Here is a 25,089-nt window from a genome sequence, read left to right on the forward strand (position 1 = left end):
TAAACATCATTATTTTGTTAAAAATTTTGACAATCCTAAACATTTTACAAGTTAAATAGTGAAAAACACATTATTCTGCAAAACATGTTAAGCTCATATTTACATATTACAGAACATATGTGTTCTACTTGTCGAACATAAATGATTTTCAATATTTCTTATGAAATAGTGATCTTTATTGAATGTATTTCACAAAATAACAAGTTTCATACATTTTGCAATGTTTTTATGCCATTCTATAGTTGCAGAACATAAGTGGTCTACGTACTACAGTAAATATGTGGACTACATGGAACTTAACTTATCTTAATATTTGTTTTTTCAGAATAAATAAAATTAAAAAATTAAAAAATAAATTATGAAATCATATTTTATATATATCTTAAATACGTACTCCCTCCGCCCCGGTGAGTAGTGTACATATGGGGAGTGGCACGGAGATTAAGAAAAAATGTAATTTAGTGATGAAAAGTAAGAAAAGTAGGTGAAGTTGTGGGACCAATTAATATTTAATGTGTAAAATGAGCGTGTTGTGAGTAAAGTGGTAATACCTAGTAACATTTAAGGTATAAAGTGAGTGCAGTGGAAGAAAGTAGTGAGTGTAGTTAAATTTTTATATTATAAAAATTTATTTAGTATGTATACAAGTGATGGGACGTCCGAAAAAAAACTGTATACAATTCAATGGATGAGACCGGGAGTATCAAGGAGTGATTTAATTTTTTGGTTAAAACCCTGAACAAGACTGAGGGAGCGTGTCACTGTATGGTAGGGCTGATTATTCACCAGAACCCAAACCAAAATACCTAATAAAGACAAAAATTATAATTGAATTAAAAATCAGAATAATTTGGGTTAGTTAACGAACAGAATTTAATAATTCAGTTAACATCAAATACTTAAAAAAAACTAAAATTTTAAATTGGTAGAAAATTATAGTGGGAAAGACAAAATTAAAAATGACAAAATTTTGTTAAAATTAAGTTTCACCCATTTACTAATTAGTTAACATTCATAAACCAAGTTAACAATTATATTAAGACCACGATTTTGTAATTCACAGCCCTTACTTGAAAATCAGTTACTTTAAAAATTATAAAACATCATTGCATGAAGTATTAAATTTAAATATTACAAATAATCAGTCATTATTACAGTTATTAAAATGAACTTAAATTATGTTTCTGTAAATATTTTATTTGCATAATATAAATATTAACAAATAATATATTTCAGTTATTCAGATTTCTCGATCAATTCAGTAAAATTCAGAAAACCGAAATACTGAAATAAAAAATTCCCTATATATAGTAACAGACATGATCTGAATTGGTACTGCGAGTAATTGAGTGAAATAGAATTAACTGGTTCTTTTTATATCCATAAACAATACTCCCTTCGTCCCAAAATGTATGACTTTCACGGAGATTATGAAAAAGGCGGTAACTTTAGTTGAAAAGTTTGTAAGGTGGTGGAACCTATCAATATTTAATAATAGATTTGAGATAGTGGAGGAAAGTAGTGGGTGTAATAGTGTTTATATTATTATATAATGTAGATAGTGGAAGAAAGTAGTGGGTGTTAGGCCTGTCAATGGAGCGGAGCTCCGACCCGATCCGATCCGATCCGGGGCCTTTTTAACGGATATGGATTCATCGGAAAAAATCCGATCCGAAATTTGATCCGATAAGAAACATCCGATTATAAATGGAGCGAATATGGATTTAAGGTGATCTGATCCGTTAATGACCCGATCCGGTAGAATATATAAATAAATATGTAAATATATATATAAATAATAAATATAAATAAATAAATATATTATATTTTTTTAGTTGCAGTAGTTATTTTTAGTTATAGTAGTCCCCGGATATTATTTATGTGAGTCGTGGGTTGTGGTTGTGTTTGATTATTAACTAGTTTGAATGAGTTGTAAAGTTATAACAAATAGTATTGGTATGTTGAAAATTCTATTATTTTGTGTATTTTGCCTCTTAATTTGTGATTTTTAATAGAATAAAAATGTAAGAAGCTATTTCGATCACGGCGTCTCATTTCATCTTGTCCTTCCTTTAAGAATCACTGACATGATTTTTTTAAAAAATAATTTTTAAATCTAAGTAAAAAAAACTAAATGGATCCGGATATCCGATCCGTGATCCTAATGGATCCGGATATGGATCGGCATGTAAAAAATCCGATCCAGATCCGATAAAATAAATGGATATGGATATGGATATGGATTTAGGCTGATCCGATCCGAACCCGATCCATTGACAAGCCTAGTGGGTGTAATAGTGTAAAATAGTGTTTAAGTATGATAGGTTCATTATTTTTGAGACGTCAAAAAAGAATAAGGGTCATATAAGAGACAGAGAGAATAAGTTAATTAACAATTGAACTCCATTATAACCCTAAAATGCAATCATAATTCATTTGTCGCCTCGTTCCAACACATGGGGCCAACCACACAGACAACACATCTCATATGGTTGACACTTGTCCTGGGACACAGAAACTTCATAACTTCACACTTTTGATAATATATTGATGTAATAGCACGGCTGGAGAGCCGGAGAGGTGTTAGTCAAAATATTTCATCTCTCTCAGTCTCAGTCTCTCTCTGGTAGGCCATAAAAGAGTAAGATTCTTCTCTCCACGGATATGGCCGACCAGTTATTGGATAAATGATAGCACGTGCAACTAGCTTGATGGGAAGAATGAAAGTGGCAGAGATAAGAGTGAAAACAAGACACTACTATTATTGAGAGAAAGAAAGAAAGATACATTTCAGACCAGATCAGTAGGGTTAGTAAACTATAGCTTAGTTCTACCTCGCTCACTCTCAAGACGCTTCTCGCCACTCCTTAAATAAAACCCAGACGCCTTGTTCAATATATACAATCCAAACAGTCTGATCTCTCTCTCTCTCTCTCTCTCTCTCTCTCAATCTCTCTCTCTCTCTGAACAATTCACAAGCGGTTTAAATCATGAGCCAGAACGAGGGAGGAGCGGCGGTACCAGCGACGAAGAAAAGGCTACAATGCAAAGGTTTGGGAAAGTTTGTGAAACAAGAAAGAGCAAGGATCTACATTATTAGAACATGTGTTGTTACATTACTTTGTTGGCGTGACTGACTAGTTTCATTGCTTAATCTTTTATTTATTTACATGTAGACGTTCATCACTATTTGTATTTTCTAGTTAAGATTATAAAGTGTGTATCTTTTTAATTAGTTCACTCCTCACTTGATCTGCTAGTTAAGTTCGCACTTTTTTTGTTAGAAAATATATAAATCTTTCTCTTAAACTTTTATTTTTATACTTCAAAAGAGAAGAAAAAAGTAAGATAAAGCTCTCTCATAATTTACTGTATTAAAGATCCATATACTAAAGATCTTATCCAAAGTACTGTATATATTATAATAACCTGTTATAGAAATGTATAAAGACTCTTTTTCTTTTAAGATTATAAAATTAGCATAATTATTTACCGAACATTTAGGAAACTATGGCGTCTGTAAGCTACGCAGAGTTAGCTGTTATATCCGTGCGTGCACATAAGGTACGTGGACAGACTGTGATTTTGTGAATACGATTAAACGAGGGATATTATTTTTATTTTGTTGTTATGTAATAATTGTGTTCGTATCTACAAGTTGTGCACGTGCAATGAGTGCCCCCTTTAGCGGGGATAAGTAGAGTAGTCAGGATCCCACAACAGTAGTATATTTCCTGTGGACTTTTGACTATTTCAACAATTGAAAAGGAAGGGGGAAAATATTTTGCTTTCTTTTAACTAGTTATAAAAAAGGATATTTGCGGAAAATAATATCCATAAAGTATATTACTTTCAGTTAGATAATAAATTTTATTAAATAAAAGAAATTTTTCTGAAATTAATTACAAACTTATTACAGTCATATAAGACAACAAATAATAGAACATGCAAATTAATTGCGATATTCAGCGGACATATACTACAATTTATTTACATAAATTATGTGCATGTATTTACATAGGAGTAATTATCTTGTCAAGGCACTACTGTAAGAATTGACACGACTGAGCACAGTGCATAACAATCTGGATATGCTACCAAAGTGCAACGATTATCAATTTCATAAACGATTCATAGCAATGGATAACACGTATATCATTTTTATTACTAGAACCCCTTAATCGACTCCACAATTCAATCAAGTTATAAGCCATTGAGATATATAAGTTATGATAGAAACGCTACTCTTCACTCTTCAGATAATAAGAATTATTTGGGGCAAGACCCGGCTATGAAGTATTAAGGTTTACTATTTTGCAATATGGCTAGCTGCACAGCTTTAAAGAAACAGCTGGGCTTGTGAACTGTAGGATAAGATGATAAAAAAAGAAGGAAAAAAAAGGCTAGAAAGCAGATGATTCTATTATATCCTTTTAAAAGTGAAGAGTGGATGCATAACCCATACAGTAGCAGCACGACAGCAATATTAAGCTGGATTCCATGCTCCTGCAACTAGCATGGTTATGTTGGGAGCTCGGTGTGTTTGATTCAATTTCCACGAGAAAGGTAGTGACAGTACATGATTTTGCCGCACTTCATTTTGGGACAGAGATAAGGCACAAAGGCATGAGGCAGTTCAAGGTGAATGAGTTGGATTTTTTGAGGTTTTGGTACCACTTTGATGAATAGGTTTGTAAAGGCCAAGACATAGATAAGCAAGAGATGTAACGGGGAGTTTAGAGACTGAGGTTAGGGCCTTCTAATCAACAGCGAACTTCCAAATTTCATAATTTGGAACTACAATTAAAAAGATGTCTTCATGTACGAGGTGTCAGAGTAATTTATCTGTATATAGGATAATTCTGTGTGTAGAATGAAGCATCATTATAAATTTTGCAGGTTTCAGAAGCCTCCAGGGCCAATATCATCTTCCACGCTGGGTCTGGAATCGATGACAGGAGCCCCGGAGAACTTTGGTGTTGAAGACAACCTCAATGGTACAGTTGCTTCTTCAATTTTTTTTTTCTTAAATTCTTTGGTAAGAATTATGTGTGAATGGTTATGATCAATAAGCTGTATTAGATGAATTGCAAATTTTGGCTCTTTTCCTGTCCAGTGCTATAAGACATGATTTTTCCGTAGAGCTATCCTAATGTTCTACAATATCCTTTATTTAGATCCACGGGACTCCGAGATACTACGCCTCGCTGACATGCATCATGGATTAGAAGTTCGTCTCGGGCTCTCAAAGGGACCAGTCTGCCCTAGTTTCTTGTAAAGGTTTTATGTTAAAACTTTCAAGCTTAAAAGAGGCACCGAGTTGTTGCTTGCTGCTTTTTTAACTGTGCTTCTTTTTGAACTTGCAAGTAAAATATTTGAGCTGCCAGAAACAGAACCTTTACAATTGATCACCGTGGATGGCATCATCCTAATACGAAATAAAATTAAGATGCCGACAAGAGGAAAGCAAACAGACCAGAAATTAAAGTGTAACAGGAAAACGGTACTGCTAAAAACACGCACAACAGACCAGAATTCAAAGTGATTAAAAAGTAAGGTAAAAAAGAACAAAAAGCGCCGCTGCCGGGGATCGAACCCGGGTCACCCGCGTGACAGGCGGGAATACTTACCACTATACTACAACGACTGCTTGATGGTATCTGCTAAAAGTTAAATATTCTATTCGAGGCTTGAATAATAAAGTCTGAAACAGCAGTGACCTAAGAGTTGGGAAGTAGAAAGACGCTGCACTTTATACGAAGGACCATTTAAGTTCACAACAAAATCTTATTAAGCTTGACAAGGGCCTATTGAAAAGTATCTGATTTTATTTAATCTTAAAATTATGCTGTATATATATGTAATCAAATGCATACAAAAAGTGCGAATGAATATTCTTCACTTAAGATTTTGGAATTATAAACCCCACTCATTATCCATCTAAATGCAACATTTATTAAAATTTTGCTAAAACCAAGCTTCAATACAGGAAGACAACTGCAGCTAGGTGGCATGATGTCCCCAGCCTCGCCTCTCATTATATCCGTAACTCCTTCTACTTCTACGACCATCACGAGAGTGTCTCCAGTGACCAAATCTCCGACCAACACGAGTACAGCCATAGCCATCTAGACTCAAACCATGGTCACCACTATCAGGACCATCGCCACTGTGATCATGGCCACTATGACCATGACCACGGCCACAATGACCACCTCGATGGGCTGAAGAAGCAAATGTCTGGGAATCATGAAAGTAAACCAGTTTCAGTATTCTTACAAAAATAATCATCAGTAAAAGGGTACAAACATAATCATCAGTAAAGATTCCAAAGCCAATTATGCTCATTAGCAGTATATATCTGAGTTTCCTTTCCTCAACGACCTAACGACACGAATCTAAAAGAAATTTATACCTTTAAAACGGCTAGTTGAAGCTTGAACACATTTTAGATGTCATAGATATAGTAATTTACAAATTTTAAGAGAACAAGAAAGCAATCTGGAACTGTACCTCCCTATTTGACTTCTTTTCTTCGGAGAAGATGGACCTCCCTCTACGTGATCTTCCAGAAAAGTTTGAAGACGGAGATTGGAAGAAGTCATCCTCAACATAAACAGGCTGACAAGCAAGAACAGAATTAATTAAGAAAGTATGCAGGGGAAAAAAAGTGTATTTGCTAGATAACAAAATTTTATGCAGATAGTAGAATTGATTTATGCTGGGGCAGTTCAAGTTCAGCGATTATATCAAAGCAGTTGCATCCTTTATGTCAAATTATATTGGAGTACTGATAATATGGAGATATACATTACCATGGCCGCGGAAGTAGTTTTCCCAACATGATCAACATTATCTTGGTCTAGAAAATATCCCTCCTGAGTTGAATTCATCTTATCAAGTTGATCCCCTACTTCAAGCTTGCTGAACTTTTCATTTATTGAAACAATATCAAAGTCCTCTGTGAAATTGATGACATCATTTGATGCCTGAAAGGTAATTTGGAGCATAAATCTTTGTTAATATGTAAAAATGTTAGAAGTTTCATGTTCTTCGCCACCTAATGGATGTTAATAAATTTAACATGAAAACAATAAACCATTAATCAGTAACGGCAACAAAATCAAACTAAGCAGAGAATTTACACAGTGTCCTCGCCCTCTTTCACTTCCTCCTCTACTACTGTGATGACTGTTTAAATGATCTTCATGTATCTAAAAGAAACTAAATATAAGAAGACAAATGAATGTCTGAGACATTTATCCAACTACAGTAATCCACTTTAAAGTTGACAGTAGAGAAAGCATAAATGGTTCTTGACAAGTATATCACTTTATTGGCTAAGTTCAGTTAAATTCCTGAAATCTCGTCAACTTGGATGATTAATGTAATGTATGTGTGTGTATGTGTGTGTATTAAGATTGTAGAATACACAAGTCTAAAAACAATAAGCAGCATAAAAATACTTGATTTCTTGCCATCCCTTCCCCTCTTATTTCATCCAAGCCTTTGGTTGAAAGCAAGTATTCGTAACCTATGATCAATGTAGGTCAAATTTAGTTGGCACACTGCTTTATGCTGATGATTAAGGGAGAGCATTAGCGTATAGGCATTGATGCACAAAGAGATTATCTTAGATGCACTAGGATGAGGTGTGAAGAGATTCATTTTACTATTTTAGTATGGTTTTGGATAGTTTAGCTTCATATCAACTTAAAGCTCATATGATGAAACTGGTGGACCACAAGCAGTTTATATCATATGGTCTTAGGAGTTTTACATGCTAGAGGAGTTAGAATCCATTTCAAGTTCTATATAAGCTCGAGATAAGAAACCGGGATCATATAAAACTGACAATTCATAAGTTGTTGGACTAAATCAGAAAAAACATCTATTCTCTACACAATTCCGGAATCACAGGAACCTTGTGTGTAAAGAACAAGTTTATTTACACATGACTACATGAGTTAATGAGAGCAATATACCTTGTAGTCCAGTGATGTTGGTAGAGGCAAAATTGGTGCCTGAGCTCCTGGAAGTGTTTGTAATGGTCGTTCAGTAAATGATACGTGCACATTGTTTTGAACTGACTGTGAGGACTGGTTGGAGGACACTACAGCTGTTGCAGGCTGCAAAAACTGATCTGGTGTAACCAAAGGCGGTGTTAATCCCCTGTTTAGGAAAGAACCTGGTGCAAAAGCGAAATGCTGGTCAGATTCCAAGACATTAAATGACATAGCTGGATCTGTAGTTTTAGGTAGGATAGTGCCACCTGTAGAAAAGGCACTCTCATCCAAAATAGTTCTTGGCGGAGTTACCAGTTGCAGACTAGTTGTGGTTATTTTATCAGAATGAAGGCCTTGAATTGGACCAGTGTTAGGCTTTATAAGTGTTGATAAGTCTGTAGGTAAGGCAGAAGACTGCAAGGGAAACAGTGAATGCAAAGCTGGAGTGACAGGGCTAAAAGATGGCAGCAAAGGAGGCATTGTATCTAATAAAGGTGAAGCAGGTGCATTTGAAGACCTATTAGGTATAGATGCACTTGTTGAAGGATATGGAATTGTTTGATGCACAGAAGGTAGTGCCAAAAATCCAGATGGTGGTTGGAGCAAGGACTGCTGTTGGGTTTGAAACCCATCTGAGGGCGCTTGAAATCCTTTAATATACACCGGTGCAGACAAATAATCATTTGTGGTGGAATATGGATATAATGAACCACATGAGCAACAACTTCCACCTGGCTGATATATGGGAACACTGCTTTCTGGTGCTGACTTAGGGAGTCCCAGCTGAGAGGTGGAAATTAAAAACTTGTTTAGATCTAGTATTAGGACAAGGCAAGCTGGTATTTGTTGCTGCTTCATGAGGAATATAAGACTGAATATGTGACAAAATAATGTTTGGAGCAGAAAAATATAACTAATCAATCACTACCAAATATAATTTATAAACAATCTCTACCGACAAAAAATCATTACCTTGGGATAGTGAAATTGAAACTTAAATTTGATTTACAATATGGTAGACTACATACATTACAGAAGTGTTATTAACATTATGTATGATTACCCTGTCACTCGGCTATTAAAATTTACGGAGTTTAGGACCTCAGGCAACTATCTGAGAGTGACCTCCGGGCCAGCAATCCCGTATGTGAATAAATATATGCAAGAAAAGACTGACCTATACATGGTAAGTGAAAGTATTAAGATATATCCTCTTACCTGAATGATGGCAGGATCATTGTATATAGATGTTGTTGTCTGAATAAGTGGAGAAGATTTGACTTGCAAATCCTGAAAATGAATGTAAGTTCAGAATAAATGCCATCAACAAAAACAGTTTTTATCAACTTAAATTTAAATCACAATATCTTTTCAGATTAAGAGTAATCTAAAACATGCCAAAGTACAGCATTTAGTCATATATGCATTTGAAATCAAGACCATATAGAAATCCGTTTCAGTTCACAACCATTGCATTATAACAGCAGCAAGCCTAAATGTCCAACAGAAACAAGGAGATATAATCATAATGAGAAATGGCATATTATGTTAAATTAATAAAAATTGGAAACCAGTGTTAGGGTGGTATGCAGTATGCTTACTAAAACACAATTATAAGAACAAGAAATATCCATTTACAGTTAAAACCTCCTGAGGATTGATTAACAGATAAGAAGTCTCTCTGAGGCTGCAGTGTCCTAATGTATGCACTCACTTTTTTGGTACTCTGTCTGTCTGTCATATCAACTCAAGGATGATATCTTTATGAGTTATGGCATATGTGAATATGCAGGTCTTAAAGCTCCTGCAGATACTGAATATATTATCAATCACACGCGATGCAAAAACATGATTGACAATGGTTAATGATTTTCTATCAACTGAAGGGTACAAGAGAAGTCAGCAGCTTAAGCAGTTGAACATTAAACTTTTAAGAAGTGACACTCTCCATTGGTTTAGGAATTAACGTAAGCTCAATGCCATATTTGTCCAGTCATATAAGAAAAATTAATATATCTAGAAAGAACATAGATTGAAATTAATTCAACACATACAAGCAATACCTTTATGTCACTCCCCCGAAACAAAATGTACTCATAAATTTGGTCACTTGGAGGAATTTGTGGTCCCTTTTTACGTCCCTCGGTACCAAATGATTTAACTGCAAAGTTTTTTTCTTTTAAGAATTATACATAATGGAACAAATTTATTTGTAAAAACAAGTAAACAATAGATAAAGGTAAAAATCAAGTATTAATAAGTCCGCTAATCGGCTCAACTACTAATTTTGGGAATACATACACAATAATAGTATGTACACCGCAATGAAGTATTGTCTAATTTCCTGATGACTTATTTAAGATAAAAGAAAGCTTGTGAAGAAGATATTCAGTAGTACATTCATGTTTAAAATTGATGATGTGAGGTCAAGGCTTTACAAATGTCCACATATTAATAATGCTTAATTGACTAAAGGGGAAACGAAATGATGCCAAGTGAGAAAATCATCCAATTTGTTTCAACTTCTGCCATTTTCAAAGTCATTAAAGGACTAGAAACGAGTTTTTAGTATATATATTCGTTTTGATAATTTAACACACGCACACACCTACCGGCTTTAACAAGGTTCAAACTTCGAACCCTCGACATCCCATATAGGGAGCAACGGAGATATCACTGAACCAAGATTACTAGCACATATATGTCAAAAGCACATAATAGGAACCTAGGTAAAAAAACCCTTTGTCAATGTGATCACACACCATTAACTCTTACAAAACAACCAGAAAACACGCCACATTGCTCGATTAAACACACAGAAAGACTCGATTAAACACGGAAGATGAAATAGTGAAGGGGGAACGAATGAAGTACCATTATTTAAAGCGAGGGTTGATTCTTGAGTGTTGAGATTAACAAGAATGCCCTCGTATCTGATCTCAGACTTCGAAGTTATGCTTATTTGCATTCCTATATATGCATATGTATCTGCTGCTGCTGATGTTAAATTTAAAAATCTAGATGAGCCTTCCATAGCCATATATTGCTTGCTTTCCTTCTTCCACAGAGAGCTTGCTCCAGAGTAAAACTAGAATATCTGAAAATTATGTTGTAATAAAACGAGAGTGTTGTGTAATTTTTTTCTTAACTATAAATTTTATCAAATGTTCTAAAATTACACTGTATTTTTTAGAAAAAATTGGTTTCGATAATAATATAATAAAAGATAATTAGTGTTTAGATTAGCCTTGTGTATTAAAAAACAGCCTCAGATCAATAGAAGATATCATCAATAAATTTAAATAGAAAGAAAATGAATGAGAAATCCGCGTAGAGCTACCAAGGCGGTGGTGCACAAATTTGATTCCATGACGTCCCAGATTTTCACCGCAAAATTTTGCCGAAATTTAGGTGCCAAATTTATTTTCGGCTACTAGATATTTACAAATATGTTTATGTTTAGTTGGTTGCTTAGATCATAGAGTTTTTTGTGTTGTCATTTTGTTGCCTGACATGCTTACCTCTCAGAAGAAGCTGTGGTCGGATTGGTCCCTCTCCGAACCGGCCGGTCAGGATTATGATGAAAATTTGGATAAAGAGAGTAATGTGGATGAACAAAGTATGATGAACATGAGAAAGAAATTATCTGAGCTCGAAAACGAGGTTAGTGGAATAACTCCTACAGATGGATATTATTTTGTTTTTATGTTTGGATAATCAATTGATGTTTTCATTTTTTAAATTAATATGGGGATGATTTTGTTAATTTGCATTGTAGCAGCTTTATGATTACCAGTATCAGATGGGGCTTCTTTTGATGGAGAGAAAGGAGTGGATTGCGAATTATGAAAAACTTCAGCAAGCATTTGCGGAAACTAGAGACAGCCTTAACCAGAAGCAAGCAGCCATATCTGATATGGAGAAGCGAGAAGAAGATTTGAGGAAAGCATTAGGTGTTGAGAAGCAGTACGTCGTTGATGTATGATATTCACGTATACCCTTCCTCTGACAGCTTACGGTTTTACTAAAACTATATTCTTACTGGTGCACAAGACCATGTAAATTTACACTGATATGGAATGTTATTTGCCGTGGCAGTTGGAGAAGACTTTGCATAAAATGCACTCACAGCACGCAGAAATTAAGTTTACATCTGATTTGAAGTTGGTTGAAGCAAATGCTCTGGTCAGAGGTATCCGGGATAAATCTTTAGAGGCAGAATCCAAGTTGCGCGCTGCTGATGCCAAGGATGTTGATCTGAGCAGAAAGAATTTAGAGATTGATAGGAAATTAAATGAGGTGGACGTTAAAGAAGATGAACTTCAAAGGGAACGATTATCGTTCAACTCAGAGTAAGACCTGGATGAAGCCTAACTATCTACTATTGTACATTTATACTCCTGTAATATGTGTTGCATTCAACTCTTTAAGTTGAACTATATATATCCTTTTCCAGGCGTGAAGCACAAACAAGTGATATATGCAAACAAAGAGATGACTTGTGGAAATGGGAAAGAAAACTGCAGGAGGGTGAACAGAAGCTAGAGGACGTTCAGAGATTACTCGACCAAAGAGAGAAATTAGCTGATATAAGAAAAAGAGTTGAAGAACTAACTTTCAGAGAGAAGGCAAGTTGGGTACAAGTACAATAATATTTGGCATTTCTGTGTTTGAGTTTGAGGTTTACATTTGTTTCCTTTAATGTAGGAATCTGATGCCAAGAGAAAAGGCCTGGAGATTAAAGAGAAGGAATTACTTGAATTAGAGGAAAAACTTAATGTCAGAGCAAACAGCATGGAGGAGAAAGTTTCAAAACGCGAACAAGACCTATATAGAAAAACTGCCAGATTAAAGGAAAGAGAGAAGGATTTTGAATCTAAGTTAACGGACTTAAAGGAAAAGGAGAAATCTCTTAAAGTTGAGGAGGAAAAAACGGAGAAGGAAAAGGAAAAAATAATTTTGGAGGAGGAGAGATTGTTTAGTCTTAAAGCTCAAATTGAAAAATCTAGAGAAGACATGGAAGAAGAGCGACAGAGGATAAAAAACGAGAGTGAAATTCTTAAATTAACAGAAGAAGAGAGGTTGGGACATTCCCTCTTGCAGCTGGAACTAAAACAAGAGATTGATAAATGCAAATCTCAGAGAGAACAGCTTCTCGAGGAACGAGAAGATTTGAAGCAGGAAAGGGACAGGTTTGAGAAAGAGTGGGAACATCTGGATGAAAGAATAAGGTTATCTGATGAAGAAAGAGACAAAGAAATTAAAGAAATAAATTATTTAAAGGGAGTCGTGGCAAAAGAAATGGAAGAAGTGAGATTGGAGAGTTCAAGAATAGAGAATGAGAAACAGGAAATAAAAACGAATCAGATGCATCTCGATGAGAAGTGGATTGAAATGAGGAGAAACAATGATGAACTTGTTAGTCTGAGTAACAAGCTGAAGGAACTACGTGAACAATTCTTCAAGGAAAAAGAGCAGTTTCTTACATTTGTTGAGAAGCATAAGAGCTGCAAGAATTGTGGTGACCCGTTTCCGGAGTTTGTTCACTCAAATCTCCAGTCTCCAGCTTCCCTGGATGCCATGAAAACCCCTACACTGCCACACTTGACGGATCTTTATTCAAAAGGTCACGGGAGCATTCATGACAGGCCGGGTAGTGAGGCAACATCAAGAGCAGTGGATTCAGGATCTCCGGCCTCAACTGGAACCATGTCCTGGCTTCAGAAATGCACTTCAAAGATCTTGACTTTATCAACCGGAAAGAAAAATGATCCTGCTTACACCAATCATAACTTCTCAACAAAGCATGTCCATTTAGAATCACCGCTAGAGAGACTATATAGCTCTGATGATTCAGAGCTGCAGTTTGGAGTTGCAGAGGACAATCTTGATCTTAAACAAATGCAATCTAACAACAGCATTAGGGAGGTTGGAAATGGATCAAATCCAGATGTTAATGAACAAAGCAAAAGCAATGGAGAGCCACATAATGTTGTTGAGGCTTCTCAGCATTCTGATCAGAAATTAGACCCGCCTAGGCGCGGAAAAAGAGGCAGAGGTAAAGCTAACGTAAGACACACGGTGAAGACAAATGTTACAGACGTCAAACTTAGAGGCAATGTTCCTGAGCTCAACAAGAATGAACATACTAAAAGGGATCAGGCTGGTAGGAAAATGCAAAGGAAGAGGAGCCGTCCATACTCTTCCCGGAGAAAACAAAGTGACAGTGACTACACTTACAGTGGAGGGGATTCTGATAGTAATATTACTCTAGGACGTCGCAAGAGGAGAAATATAGTTGTTCCACCTTTACAAACCACTAGTGCGCAGCCTTACAATTCACCTGTACAAACCACTAGTGGGCAGCGTTACAGTTTCCGGCAACGTGGGACATAGGTTTCCTGTTTTAAACGTTAGCATCCTAACTCCCCGACCAATGACTTCCATCAACTTGCCAGGATTTTGATACCAATAAAGTACAGGTAACCGAGAAAGGGTAACCAGCACAGAGATGCGGATTTAAGTATAACAATCGATATACAGAAACACATTTTTTCTCTAAACTAAGGCATATATAAATAACAATTTATAGGTGTCTCCTTCTGTCTATCATATATATATACAAGCCCTGAATTGTAAAGAGGGCACACTATTTACCTTAATAGCGAACATAAAATTACATGTCCAGGCTATCTGAATTGTGAATATGGTACTAGTACAGAATAATTATTGGGGAATCCTTGGCTCGCTCAGTGTATCAAACTGACTCGGCCACACTATCTGAAATGCTGCTACATGGATTGTGAAGATGGTACAAAATCATCATTGAAGAATGTTTGGCTCGCCTCAGCGTATCAAACTGATAATTGTTACTCTGACAAAAGCTCAAAAATGTTTCTCTACTAGCAAAGATTTTATTATCTAAAGTGACGTCATTGTCTTCAGTGTCACATGGAACATCATCTACAACACCCTGAAAATGTAAACAGATAGGATTAAAATACAAGAAACTATGTAGATAGACAGGGAAGATGTGCCATAAAAATATATATCGACAGAATTGATGAATCTAAACGAAAATATTGGCGTTTCAGATATACCTCAGAAAGTACATGCTTTTCACCAGTATAGGATATGTGTATCTTTTTGTGCTCAAGCTTCTGCTCCTCGTTCAAGCATCTGCAGCACAAACCAAGTGAATAACCGTTAAAACTATAAGCATGACACCATCACTTTTTGTCGATCATTTTCAATCCCTGCTAAATATTTAATATAACCCCCAAAAAGAAAATACTATATCCTTATAATAATAATACTACCTCCGTTTCAAATTAGATGTCCACTTTAAAAAAATCACATAGTTTAAGAAAAGTGAAGAAAAGTAGTTGTTCACAAATTAATTGCACTAAATAAGCATAATATGTGATGTGAGATTGATCTAGGAAATATAAATAAGAGATATGTGGAGGAAAATTGACTTTGGAAATATGATTTTGCATTGAAAGTGGAAGTGGACAAGTAATTTGAAACAAAAAATTTTCTTCAAAGTGGACATGTAAATTGAAACGGAGGGAGTATCACATTATTGCCACAATAATTAATATAGGAAGTATATATACATATTTAATTTGCAAAGATGAAGAGAAAAAGTTTTACCTTGAGCAAATGTTAAACTTTTTGCATTTGCTGCAAAACCACCGAACTCCAGATAAAATTGCTTCATTGCAACGTATGCAACTGTGCTGCAAATTTACAATGATAAACTTTTTCTTGTCTTTAGAGATTGCGTCGCCCAGCTATATTCAAGAAATTCATCCAGATGAGAGAAAATTAGAACGACCACTTATAATAAGTGTTCCTATGACTTCAAGATGGTTCTCAAAGTTAAAAATTGCAAGAATGTTTTAAGAGTTGGCTCTTAGCTATATAAGAAATTAATTTAGATTGCATCACATGTTATATAGGCCACAAATAATTGTCAAAAGAAAAGGTTAAGCACGTACTTTGTCCATCACCAGCACATCTTTTCTGCTTGCGCCACCAGATGAAGGGTTGCAGCCCATGGCTTTCAGGGCTGCTTTTGTTAATTTAGGTTCTTTACCTTCTTTTTCCAATGTCCCTGCTATATATTCAGCAGTACTTGACCAATAAGAACCTTCAAAATATGGCAAATGAGCTGCAGTTTTTGTGGTGCAACCTCCAGGAGAAACAAAGAAGTGATCATAAAAATTTGTGTAATGTACTGCAATGTTCTCCTTTAAAGCCTTTTTGAGCATCAGCTCGTACCTGTAAAAATGAAGACATACCATTTATTCAATACTTAATGTAAAATCATAGATGATAGCATGTAGGTACCTGGAAAAGACTACAAATGACATGTCCTGCATGGTTGTCATTACTCAAATTGCCTTGCAAACATGTAAAATGCAACATATCTGCGTGCAAATCATTTGCAAAATAATAAAAAATTACCATTGTTGCAGCTTATCTGCCTTCGGTAATTTCTGACTCTCTGGATGGCAATATAAAATATAATCTTCTCCTTTTAAAGGTGGACATGCCCATATATAGCAGGTTGAAAAGCCACGTTTTTTGCAATAGTCAAGGTACCCAATCTGTTGGAGACAATATAGGAATGCAATTAGACATGCTCTACTGCGCATCAACTTGTGAAGTAGACATATGAAGTGAACAGACATTAAAGATAAAAGCATATACCAATATTTCATGGTACACTAAGGTACGTAGAGCTTCCCCGGTCATTGTTTTCATCTTAGGCCTCAAGTACTTGATGGAATCAATATAAGAGATGTAGACACAACGCCGATTTGGTTGTTCACAATTTGATCCAAACTCCTGAACGTACATTCCAAAAAGGCAAACATCTACCCCTTCTATTTTCTGAAATAGAAGTATCACCTAATTACGACAAAAAAGAAAGTATGTTGAGTCACATGAAAATGAAGATGAGTTAACGCTATAAAACAAAGGAAGAAGAGTCTACAATCTCAATCATGCAAATACACTTTGTCTAACCTTTGATCTGTAAGGGAACTGCGCGGGATAATCACTTCCATTGAAGATATCCAAAAATTTCTTGTTCACTTCCAATTTTTGATCAACTGATAATACCACTCTGACAGCAAAATCGGCCTCTCCAGGTACCTTGCATAGGAAAATATTAGCTAAATGAGATTAACACCAAGAAATATACATATTATTCCAGATAAATAACAACTATTTCAGATCTAAGGTCCATGGTTGAGTGACTATTCATGTTATTCATATTCGATTACAAGCAAGGTAGAGTTGTTATAGTAAAGTAAGTTTTTGCTTACCATGCATACACTAAATTAATGTTTCATGTCAAAACCATAATTAAAGCTAATGAGAAACTGTCTTCTGTGCTTACCGTTTTAAATTTTCAAGATAATTCAACCAATGACAGCGTAAACAAAACTTGAAAAACATGCACAATTATGAAATAAAATAACTTAAAAAATAAATCCAATACTATATACTTACCTCACCAAGACTTTTATTATCTTCTCTTTCTTTTCTCAGACGTTTAAACAATCTTTCCTCAACGTGATCACTAAGCATACTACGAGGGAGATCTTTTGCATACAAAGAAGTAGCTTTTGGCAAGGGCTGACCTTCTCCACTTTCCAATTCTTGTATCCAGCATTTTGGACAGATGTAAACTGCTTCTCCACCGAGATCTTTTTTTTTATTGTAGAGTGCACATATCTGGTGTTGCCATCCTTTACATTTATCACATTCGACCCACTGCACAACACAATAGTCATAAGGGATAAGAGTTTGACCACAATAAAACTTTAAAACATAATAAACGATTATGCTTACTGGTTCTCCAATATTTTTAATGTTCTTCTTCTTCAGCAAGTTGGCCTTGGGGAAGGAAAGAATACACTTGCGAGAGACTCGATAGCAAGAAGTGCAAAAATAATGTTTTACATCCGACCCCTCTGATGCCACATAGTAATTCGAATCATGTTTAATAGGAGATTTGCAACACGAACAATATATAGGCGCAGGTGCAAATTCTAGCTTATCCATTGCACACAACTGGCATTTATTTAGACACGAAGGTCGATGCAGTCCTACTTCCTGCACACAAACACACATATAAATATCTAATTTGCATAAAGCTGATATAAATAGTTAATAAAATTTGGTTCTATAATACTAAAAATTTAGAATTGAACATATGTTTCTGATAAGCATAATTTCCTGTTTAATTTGTATTCACAATCTACCAGAAGAGCTTCAGAAAATGTTTTCCTCATAAATTTAATAGTCTAGGTATAGGTTCAAACATTTTCTAACCTATAATCATCTTCAGTTGCGGAAGGTTAGACGGATAACAAGTTAACAACTAAATAGTAAAAAGAGGTAAGTTTCTAAGTAGACCAGTAGAATTTATTTTGGTGTAAATCTGAATTTCGAATGGCACACCAAAGAGCTACGAGGATGTAGTACATATAATACATGGATTTAAAAAGCTTGTTATGACAAAAGACGACCTTCAGCAGTTCTTGACAAGATAATAACCTCAACATAATGATGCTTACATATGTATTAATATAAATAAAAAACAAGTACATATACCTGACCATTCCATTGTCCAAAATGACAAAGATGTTCTTTCAGTTCCCTCAATGTGAAAAAATCAGTCAAAGACACCCCTTGAATCTTATTCTCCTTCAGGTTCGATTTTGCCTCATTGTTAGATGTAGATGCAGGTAGATCAAGTTTACCTTCAGTATCCACCATGTCGCACATGGTCGTGACTTCCACATCTTCATTTTCATGATCCTTACCTGATTTTCCACAACTTCTGTGATAGTCAGCAGATTCAGAGAAGCTCGGTGGCTTCTCCTGTGAGATGGAAATATTTAGTTGACTCGTGCCTTGATTTAAATGTACCTTTTGGCTATTATCGTGGCTATCATCAGACAAACCTGCAAAATTTATAATATGAATCTGTCAAAACAACAAATAATGTAGTGCTGCTTTCTTGTAAAAGAGAGAAAGAGTGTGTGTGCTTATTTGTGTCTGGGGGATCATACAACATTACTAATGGTACACTATAACAAGGACTATGCGCAGAATAAATCCAATGAGTTCTGTTGTCATGATGAAGAAAACTCAATCAAGAACCAAATAATTTGTGTATGTGTGTGTGTGCGTGAACTTCCCTGCTAGAATATTTCTCCAATTTTAATAACCACTTGCACATAAATGTTTACATTTCAGGTAAGCTATTAAATAGAGTAATGCAAAAGAGGCAAGATCTAATGGTTTGTCTTCATAAAACACCAGAATATTGCTTAATAATTAGACTAATTAAAGATTTATAAATAGTACCTCAAGATTATTACACATTCAGACATGATATAAAAAGCACTAAAAATGTACCATGATTACTCATTTGTGGTTTGGTATGATGTCCCGCAGATGGCTGAATGATACACTGTGAGCTACTCTGGAGAAGGTCGGACCCACTGTCAGAGCTTTTGTCCGCATAACGTGCATCACCATCAGAACACAGCGTGACGCATGAAACCTGTTCAGGAGATGTGCTCACCTTGTTGACAACTTGCTCTATGCCCTGCATGTTCCTATTATTGTGGCTATTATCAAACAAACCTGCAAAATTTAAAATATGAATCTGTCAAAACAACCAATAATGTAGTGGTGCTTTCTTGTAAAAGAGAGAAAGACTGTGTGTGCTTAATTGTGTCTGGGGGATCATACAACGTTACTAATGGTACACTACAATAACAAGGACTATGCGCAAAAAAAATCCAATGAGTTCTGTTGTCATTATGAAGAAAACTCAATCAAGAACCAAATTATTTGTGTGTGTGTGTGTGTGTGTGTGAACTTCCCTGCTAGAATATTTCTCCAATTTTAATAACCACTTACACATAAATATTTACATTTCAGGTAAGCTATTAAATAGAGTAATGCAAGAGGCAAGATCTAACGGTTTGTCTTCCATAAAACACCAGAGTATTGCTTTATAATTAGACTAATTAAAGATTTATAAATAGTACCTCAAGATTATTACTCATTCAGACATGATATAAAAAACAGTAAAACTGTACCATGATTACTCGTTTGTGGTTTGGTATGATGTCCCGTAGATGGCTGAATGATATACTGTGAGCTACTCTGGAGAAGACCGGACCCACTGTCAGAGCTTTTGTGCGCATAACTCGCATCACCATCAGAACACACCGTGACGTATGAAACCTGTGCAGGAGATGTGTTAACCTTGTTGACAACTTGCTCTATGCTCTGCATGTTCCTGTTATCGTGGCTATTATCACACAAACCTGCAAATTTTAAAATATAAATCTGTCAAAACAACCAATAATGTAGTGGTGCTTTCTTGTAAAAGAGAGAAAGAGTGTGTGTGCTTATTTGTGTCTGGGGGATCATACAACATTACTAATGGTACACTACAATAACAAGGACTATGCGCAGAAAAAATCCAATGAGTTCTGTTGTCATTATGAAGAAAACTCAATCAAGAACCAAATTATTTGTGTGTGTGTGTGTGTGTGTGTGTGAACTTCCCTGCTAGAATATTTCTCCAATTTTAATAACCACTTACACATAAATATTTACATTTCAGGTAAGCTATTAACTAGAGTAATGCAAGAGGCAAGATCTAATGGTTTGTCTTCCATAAAACACCAGAATATTGCTTTATAATTAGACTAATTAAAGATTTATAAATAATACCTCAAGATTATTACTCATTCAGACATGATATAAAAAAACACTAAAACTGTACCATGATTACTCGTTTGTGGTTTGGTATGATGTCCCGTAGATGGCTGAATGATATACTGTGAGCTCCTCGGGAGAAGACCGGACCCACTGTCAGAGCTTTTGTGCGCATAACGCGCATCACCATCAGAACACACCGTGACGTATGAAACCTGTGCAGGAGATGTGTTAACCTTGTTGACAACTTGCTCTATGCCCTGCATGTTCCTGTTATCATGGCTATTATCAAACAAACCTGCAAAATTTAAAATATGAATCTGTCAAAACAACCAATAATGTAGTGGTGTTTTCTTGTAAAAGAGAGAAAGAGTGTGTGTGCTTAATTGTGTCTGGGGGATCACACAACCTTACTAATGGTACACTACAATAACAAGGACTATGCTCAGAAAAAATCCAATAAGTTCTGTTGTCATAATGAAGAAAACTCAATCAAGAACCAAATTATTTGTGTATGTGTTTGTGTGTGTGAACTTCACTGCTAGAATATTTCTCCAATTTAATAACCACTTGCACATAAATATTTACATTTCAGGTAAGCTATTAAATAGAGTAATGCAAAAGAGGCAAGATCTAATGGTTTGTCTTCCATAAAGCACCAGAATATTGCTTTATAATTAGACTAATTAAAGATTTATAAATAGTGCCTCAAGATTATTACACATTCAGACATGATATAAAAAGCACTAAAACTGTACCTTGATTACTCGTTTGTGGTTTGGTATGATGTCCCATAGATGGCTGAATGATATACTGTGAGCTACTCTGGAAGACGGACCCACTGTTAGAGCTTTTGTGCGCAGAACGCGCATCACCATCAGAACACACCGTGGCGCATGAGACCTGTGCAGGAGATGTTTTCACCTTGTTGACAACTTGCTCTATGCCCTGCATGTTCCTATTATCGTGGCTATTATCAAACAAACCTGCAAGATTTAAAATATGAATCTGTTAAAACAACCAATAATGTAGTGGTGCTTTCTTGTAAAAAAGAATAGAGAAAGAGTGTGCTTAATTGTGTATGGGGGATCATACAACATTATTAATGGTACACTACAATAACAAGGACTATGCACAGAAAAATCCAATGAGTTCTGTAGTCATAATGAAGAAAACTCAATCAAGAACCAAATTATTTGTGTGTGTGTGCGCGCGCGAACTTCCCTGCGAGAATTTTTCTCCAATTTTAACAACCACTTGCACATATATATTTACATTTCAGGTAAGCTATTAAATAGAGTAATGCAAAAGAGGCAAGATCTAATGGTTTGTCATCCATAAAACACCAGACATGATATAAAAAGCACTAAAACTGTACCATGATTACTCGTTTGCGGTTTTGTATGATATCCCGTAGATGGCTGAATGATATACTGTGAGCTACTCTGGAGAAGGACGGACCCACTTCCAGAGCTTTTGTCCGCAGCACGCGCATCACCATCAGAACGCACCATGACGCATGAACCCTGTTGAGGAGATGTGTTCACCTTGTTGACAACTTGCTTTATGCCCTGCATGTTACTATAACTTGGTGCGATTCTTGATTCAAATTCCTGTCCATATCCGTTGAAGAAAGATCCTGCATGGGCATTAATAACATATACTACTCAGATGTGAAATGACCAATAAGCTATGAAAAACTCTATTTGCAAACAGTAATATTAACTACAAACATACCATCATTGAAACCACTCCCACTGGCACCATTAATTGGTGCAGGAGTACACAAATTTATGTGAGAAGCCCCAACGTAATTGACATGAGGGTCTGATGAACTGGAAGTGCAAAAACCAGGTTGAATTCCCCAGGATGAAGTTTGCTGGTTCAAGGATGCAATCCTATTGGCTTCTTGCGCGACATGCAACATTTCTTGCATGATCACCATTTGTGCATAGGGACCTGCCCTTTTTAGGTTAATGTACTCCTCCTACAACCATTGATCACGTTCAAAATCATATCCTCTTAACAAAACGTGCAATAAAATTATCAGCATGTTCTACACGATCAGTACTCTAAAAATATTTTCCTTGCTACATCAATTACTTCCCATTTATGAGAAACAAGTAAGCTATTCAATCATAAATCATGAGTATAAAGGCTCGCCAGTCGCCATCATTGACCTGATTATTACAACCAATGCGACTGATATAAATGATATATATCCCATCCTTTCAACAAAATAGTCTAACTCGCAAACATACTAATTCATTCCATGAGAACCAAATCCATGTGATCAATATGCGACATAAACAATAGTTTACAGTGACAGATGGCTGGAAATAGAAAGATGCAACGTTTGCAAATTAGCATCAAATCAGATTATCATAAAAGATTATGGCATAAATTTGAATGTATGCATAATTGTATAGATGCACGTGTATCAAAAAATTGCACCACGTGACTAAACTAAATCAAGTAGCTTGGGGAAAAATTACAAACCCTTGAACCCGAATTAGACATCAACCAAAGTTCCCGCCTCCTCGCAGTTCCAACTTCATCAGACCACCCTCTTTGTGTTCGAACAGCATTCTCTCGACTAGCACAAAAACAACAAATATATCAAAACAATTATTTAAACCACCAAGAACTAATTACACAATTAAAGATAAAAAAAACACTCACGAATGATCCCGCCGAACTCGATTCGGTCGATCAATGTTGCTACCATTAATCCAGGTCCTCCCATTATTATTTACATTGTTCGGGGTAACCCCAAGGGGATTATTCCCCGAACGATCCATTATATATAACAACAGCAACTATATATCTCTATAAATCAAGAAACAAGGACATGAAAAGCAAGAAAATCGAGAATTGAATTTGGGAATTAAGAGGCATGAAAGTGAGAAATCAAATCTTTGTACATCGGGACTAGGGTTTTCGATAAAAGCGGTGATTGCGGGCACGGCTTTTATTTTGTAAGGAAATAATGTGTGTATAAAGCGGGAGATGTGTTCGAGAGTATAATGCAGATTGTTTAGGGTTTTATGTAAGGCAGTGTGGTTGTGTGTGTGGGTTTAGGATTCGGACTGACTACGAGAATTAAGGATTCCGGCCTTCCGGGTGCGTTGCGGCCCACAAAAGAACATTCTGTGCATGTGTGTTTGTGTAGCACCAAGTTTTACACACGAACTCTAGGAGCCTTCTAGTACACGTACTTGCTTGTCACTCAAGTACATGTTTGCTTTTTGCTCACAAGCCTGATTTATTTGTGTGATTTTTAATTTTTTTAACAATTTAAGCTTATATATGTTAGAAATGAGTATCTTTTGTAATATTTCTCGGAGTCTGTTTATTATCTGTTCTGATCTCTGTTCTATTCTTTTGTAATAACTCATTTTGATAAAATACATATTTATCGTAAGATATTTGATCCAATTTTCTTTCTAAAACTACAGTTCTTGTAAAACAATAAAATACCATGAGAACTTTTACTAAATAAAAAACATGAAAAATATCATGTATGGCAATGAGAGTATTCAGTAATATAAGAGAAGAATTTTGTGTTCAACCTGATTATAAAAACCTAACATGAATATTTATAGCGCTCACTTATTTGTATCAGATAACATCATTTATAAAATCGATCGATTACGTTTAGTGTTTAGTTATTTATATCAGGGAGATTCGTTCATTTATATCAGGCAACGTCATTTATAAAATTGATCGATTACACTTAGTTATTTATGTAAGATAGGTTCATTAATACGAATTTATTTATAACATCGATTGATACTCAGTTATTTACATCGGACAACATCATTTATAAAAGTCATTTATACCGGACATATTCATTCATAAAATCTATCGATATTCTTTATTCATATCGGACAACATCATTTATAAAAATCATTTACATCGGACAAATTCATTCATAAAATCGATCTACGCTCAGTTATTTATGTCGAACAACATCATTTATAAAACTGATCATTTATGCTCAACCATTTATGTCGGAGAAATTCATTTATAAAACCGATCTATATTGGATAAATTTATTTATAAGACCGATTGATTGCTCAGTCAATTAAACGAGAGACATCATTTTAAAGACACGACAAGTTTATAACAAAATAAAAAAATCAAAACATTTTTAAATCAGCCACCTGAATAAAGATGTGTTATAACATCAAGGTGAATAATATTTCATTTTATTTTTAAATTTTTTAAATATTATTTTTGTTGATCAGTTAGATTAGTTTAGATTGACAACATTTATAATCAAGGATAGATTAGCATTTTTTCTGAATTTGTCAAACAC

General features: G+C 35.2%; 3 protein-coding genes and 1 non-coding gene across 4 annotated transcripts; 1 reads left to right on the forward strand and 3 right to left on the reverse strand.

Annotated features, from left to right (window-relative positions):
- Positions 1–5,575: 5,575 nt before the first annotated feature.
- On the reverse strand, positions 5,576–5,647 carry TRNAD-GUC (transfer RNA aspartic acid (anticodon GUC)). Its single transcript has one exon. It is a non-coding gene; the product is annotated as a tRNA-Asp (tRNA).
- Positions 5,648–5,873: 226 nt separating this feature from the next.
- On the reverse strand, positions 5,874–11,199 carry LOC108208440 (protein decapping 5). Its single transcript, XM_017378969.2, has 8 exons — positions 10,881–11,199; positions 10,070–10,167; positions 9,225–9,296; positions 8,273–8,789; positions 7,986–8,188; positions 6,816–6,989; positions 6,514–6,621; positions 5,874–6,240 (listed from the first exon to the last, which is right to left on the reverse strand). The coding sequence occupies exons 1-8, from the start codon at positions 11,044–11,046 to the stop codon at positions 6,004–6,006; spliced, it is 1,575 nt and encodes a 524-aa protein (XP_017234458.1). The 5' UTR covers positions 11,047–11,199; the 3' UTR covers positions 5,874–6,003.
- Positions 11,200–11,300: 101 nt separating this feature from the next.
- Positions 11,301–14,705, forward strand: LOC108207715 (nuclear matrix constituent protein 1-like). Its single transcript, XM_017378147.2, has 5 exons — positions 11,301–11,669; positions 11,788–11,985; positions 12,105–12,358; positions 12,463–12,634; positions 12,714–14,705. Exons 1-5 carry the CDS (start codon positions 11,520–11,522, stop codon positions 14,400–14,402), a joined length of 2,463 nt encoding a protein of 820 aa, XP_017233636.2. The 5' UTR covers positions 11,301–11,519; the 3' UTR covers positions 14,403–14,705.
- A 39-nt stretch (positions 14,706–14,744) lies between these two features.
- On the reverse strand, positions 14,745–23,569 carry LOC108207716 (probable histone acetyltransferase HAC-like 1). The gene is made up of 18 exons (XM_064086924.1): positions 23,451–23,569; positions 23,268–23,364; positions 22,506–22,755; positions 22,147–22,407; positions 21,527–21,754; positions 20,923–21,066; positions 20,141–20,371; positions 19,449–19,679; positions 18,639–18,991; positions 17,874–18,137; positions 17,532–17,795; positions 17,043–17,171; positions 16,725–16,925; positions 16,479–16,621; positions 16,010–16,292; positions 15,663–15,802; positions 15,107–15,185; positions 14,745–14,979 (listed from the first exon to the last, which is right to left on the reverse strand). The coding sequence occupies exons 1-18, from the start codon at positions 23,567–23,569 to the stop codon at positions 14,764–14,766; spliced, it is 3,633 nt and encodes a 1,210-aa protein (XP_063942994.1). The 3' UTR covers positions 14,745–14,763.
- Between the last annotated feature and the right edge of the window lie 1,520 nt (positions 23,570–25,089).

Source organism: Daucus carota, chromosome 2 (genome assembly GCF_001625215.2).
Source record: "Daucus carota subsp. sativus chromosome 2, DH1 v3.0, whole genome shotgun sequence".
In the NCBI taxonomy this organism is placed as follows: domain Eukaryota; kingdom Viridiplantae; phylum Streptophyta; class Magnoliopsida; order Apiales; family Apiaceae; genus Daucus; species Daucus carota.

What these genes read in the sequence shown, in the direction of transcription:
- LOC108208440 (XM_017378969.2), bottom strand. Translation starts at nt 11,046, where the DNA reads ATGGCTATGGAAGGCTCATCTAGATTTTTAAATTTAACATCAGCAGCA. An exon ending in AACCCTCGCTTTAAATAATG is followed by an intron (nt 10,168 to 10,880) that starts GTACTTCATTCG and finishes AAAACTTTGCAG; the next exon opens with TTAAATCATTTGGTACCGAG. An exon ending in AAAAGAAGTCAAATAGGGAG is followed by an intron (nt 6,241 to 6,513) that starts GTACAGTTCCAG and finishes CATGATTCCCAG; the next exon opens with ACATTTGCTTCTTCAGCCCA.
- LOC108207715 (XM_017378147.2), top strand. Translation starts at nt 11,520, where the DNA reads ATGCTTACCTCTCAGAAGAAGCTGTGGTCGGATTGGTCCCTCTCCGAA. An exon ending in CGATTATCGTTCAACTCAGA is followed by an intron (nt 12,359 to 12,462) that starts GTAAGACCTGGA and finishes ATCCTTTTCCAG; the next exon opens with GCGTGAAGCACAAACAAGTG. An exon ending in AACTAACTTTCAGAGAGAAG is followed by an intron (nt 12,635 to 12,713) that starts GCAAGTTGGGTA and finishes CCTTTAATGTAG; the next exon opens with GAATCTGATGCCAAGAGAAA.
- LOC108207716 (XM_064086924.1), bottom strand. Translation starts at nt 23,569, where the DNA reads ATGGATCGTTCGGGGAATAATCCCCTTGGGGTTACCCCGAACAATGTA. An exon ending in TTGGACAATGGAATGGTCAG is followed by an intron (nt 18,138 to 18,638) that starts GTATATGTACTT and finishes GTTTGTGTGCAG; the next exon opens with GAAGTAGGACTGCATCGACC. An exon ending in AAGTTTAACATTTGCTCAAG is followed by an intron (nt 15,186 to 15,662) that starts GTAAAACTTTTT and finishes TTTGTGCTGCAG; the next exon opens with ATGCTTGAACGAGGAGCAGA.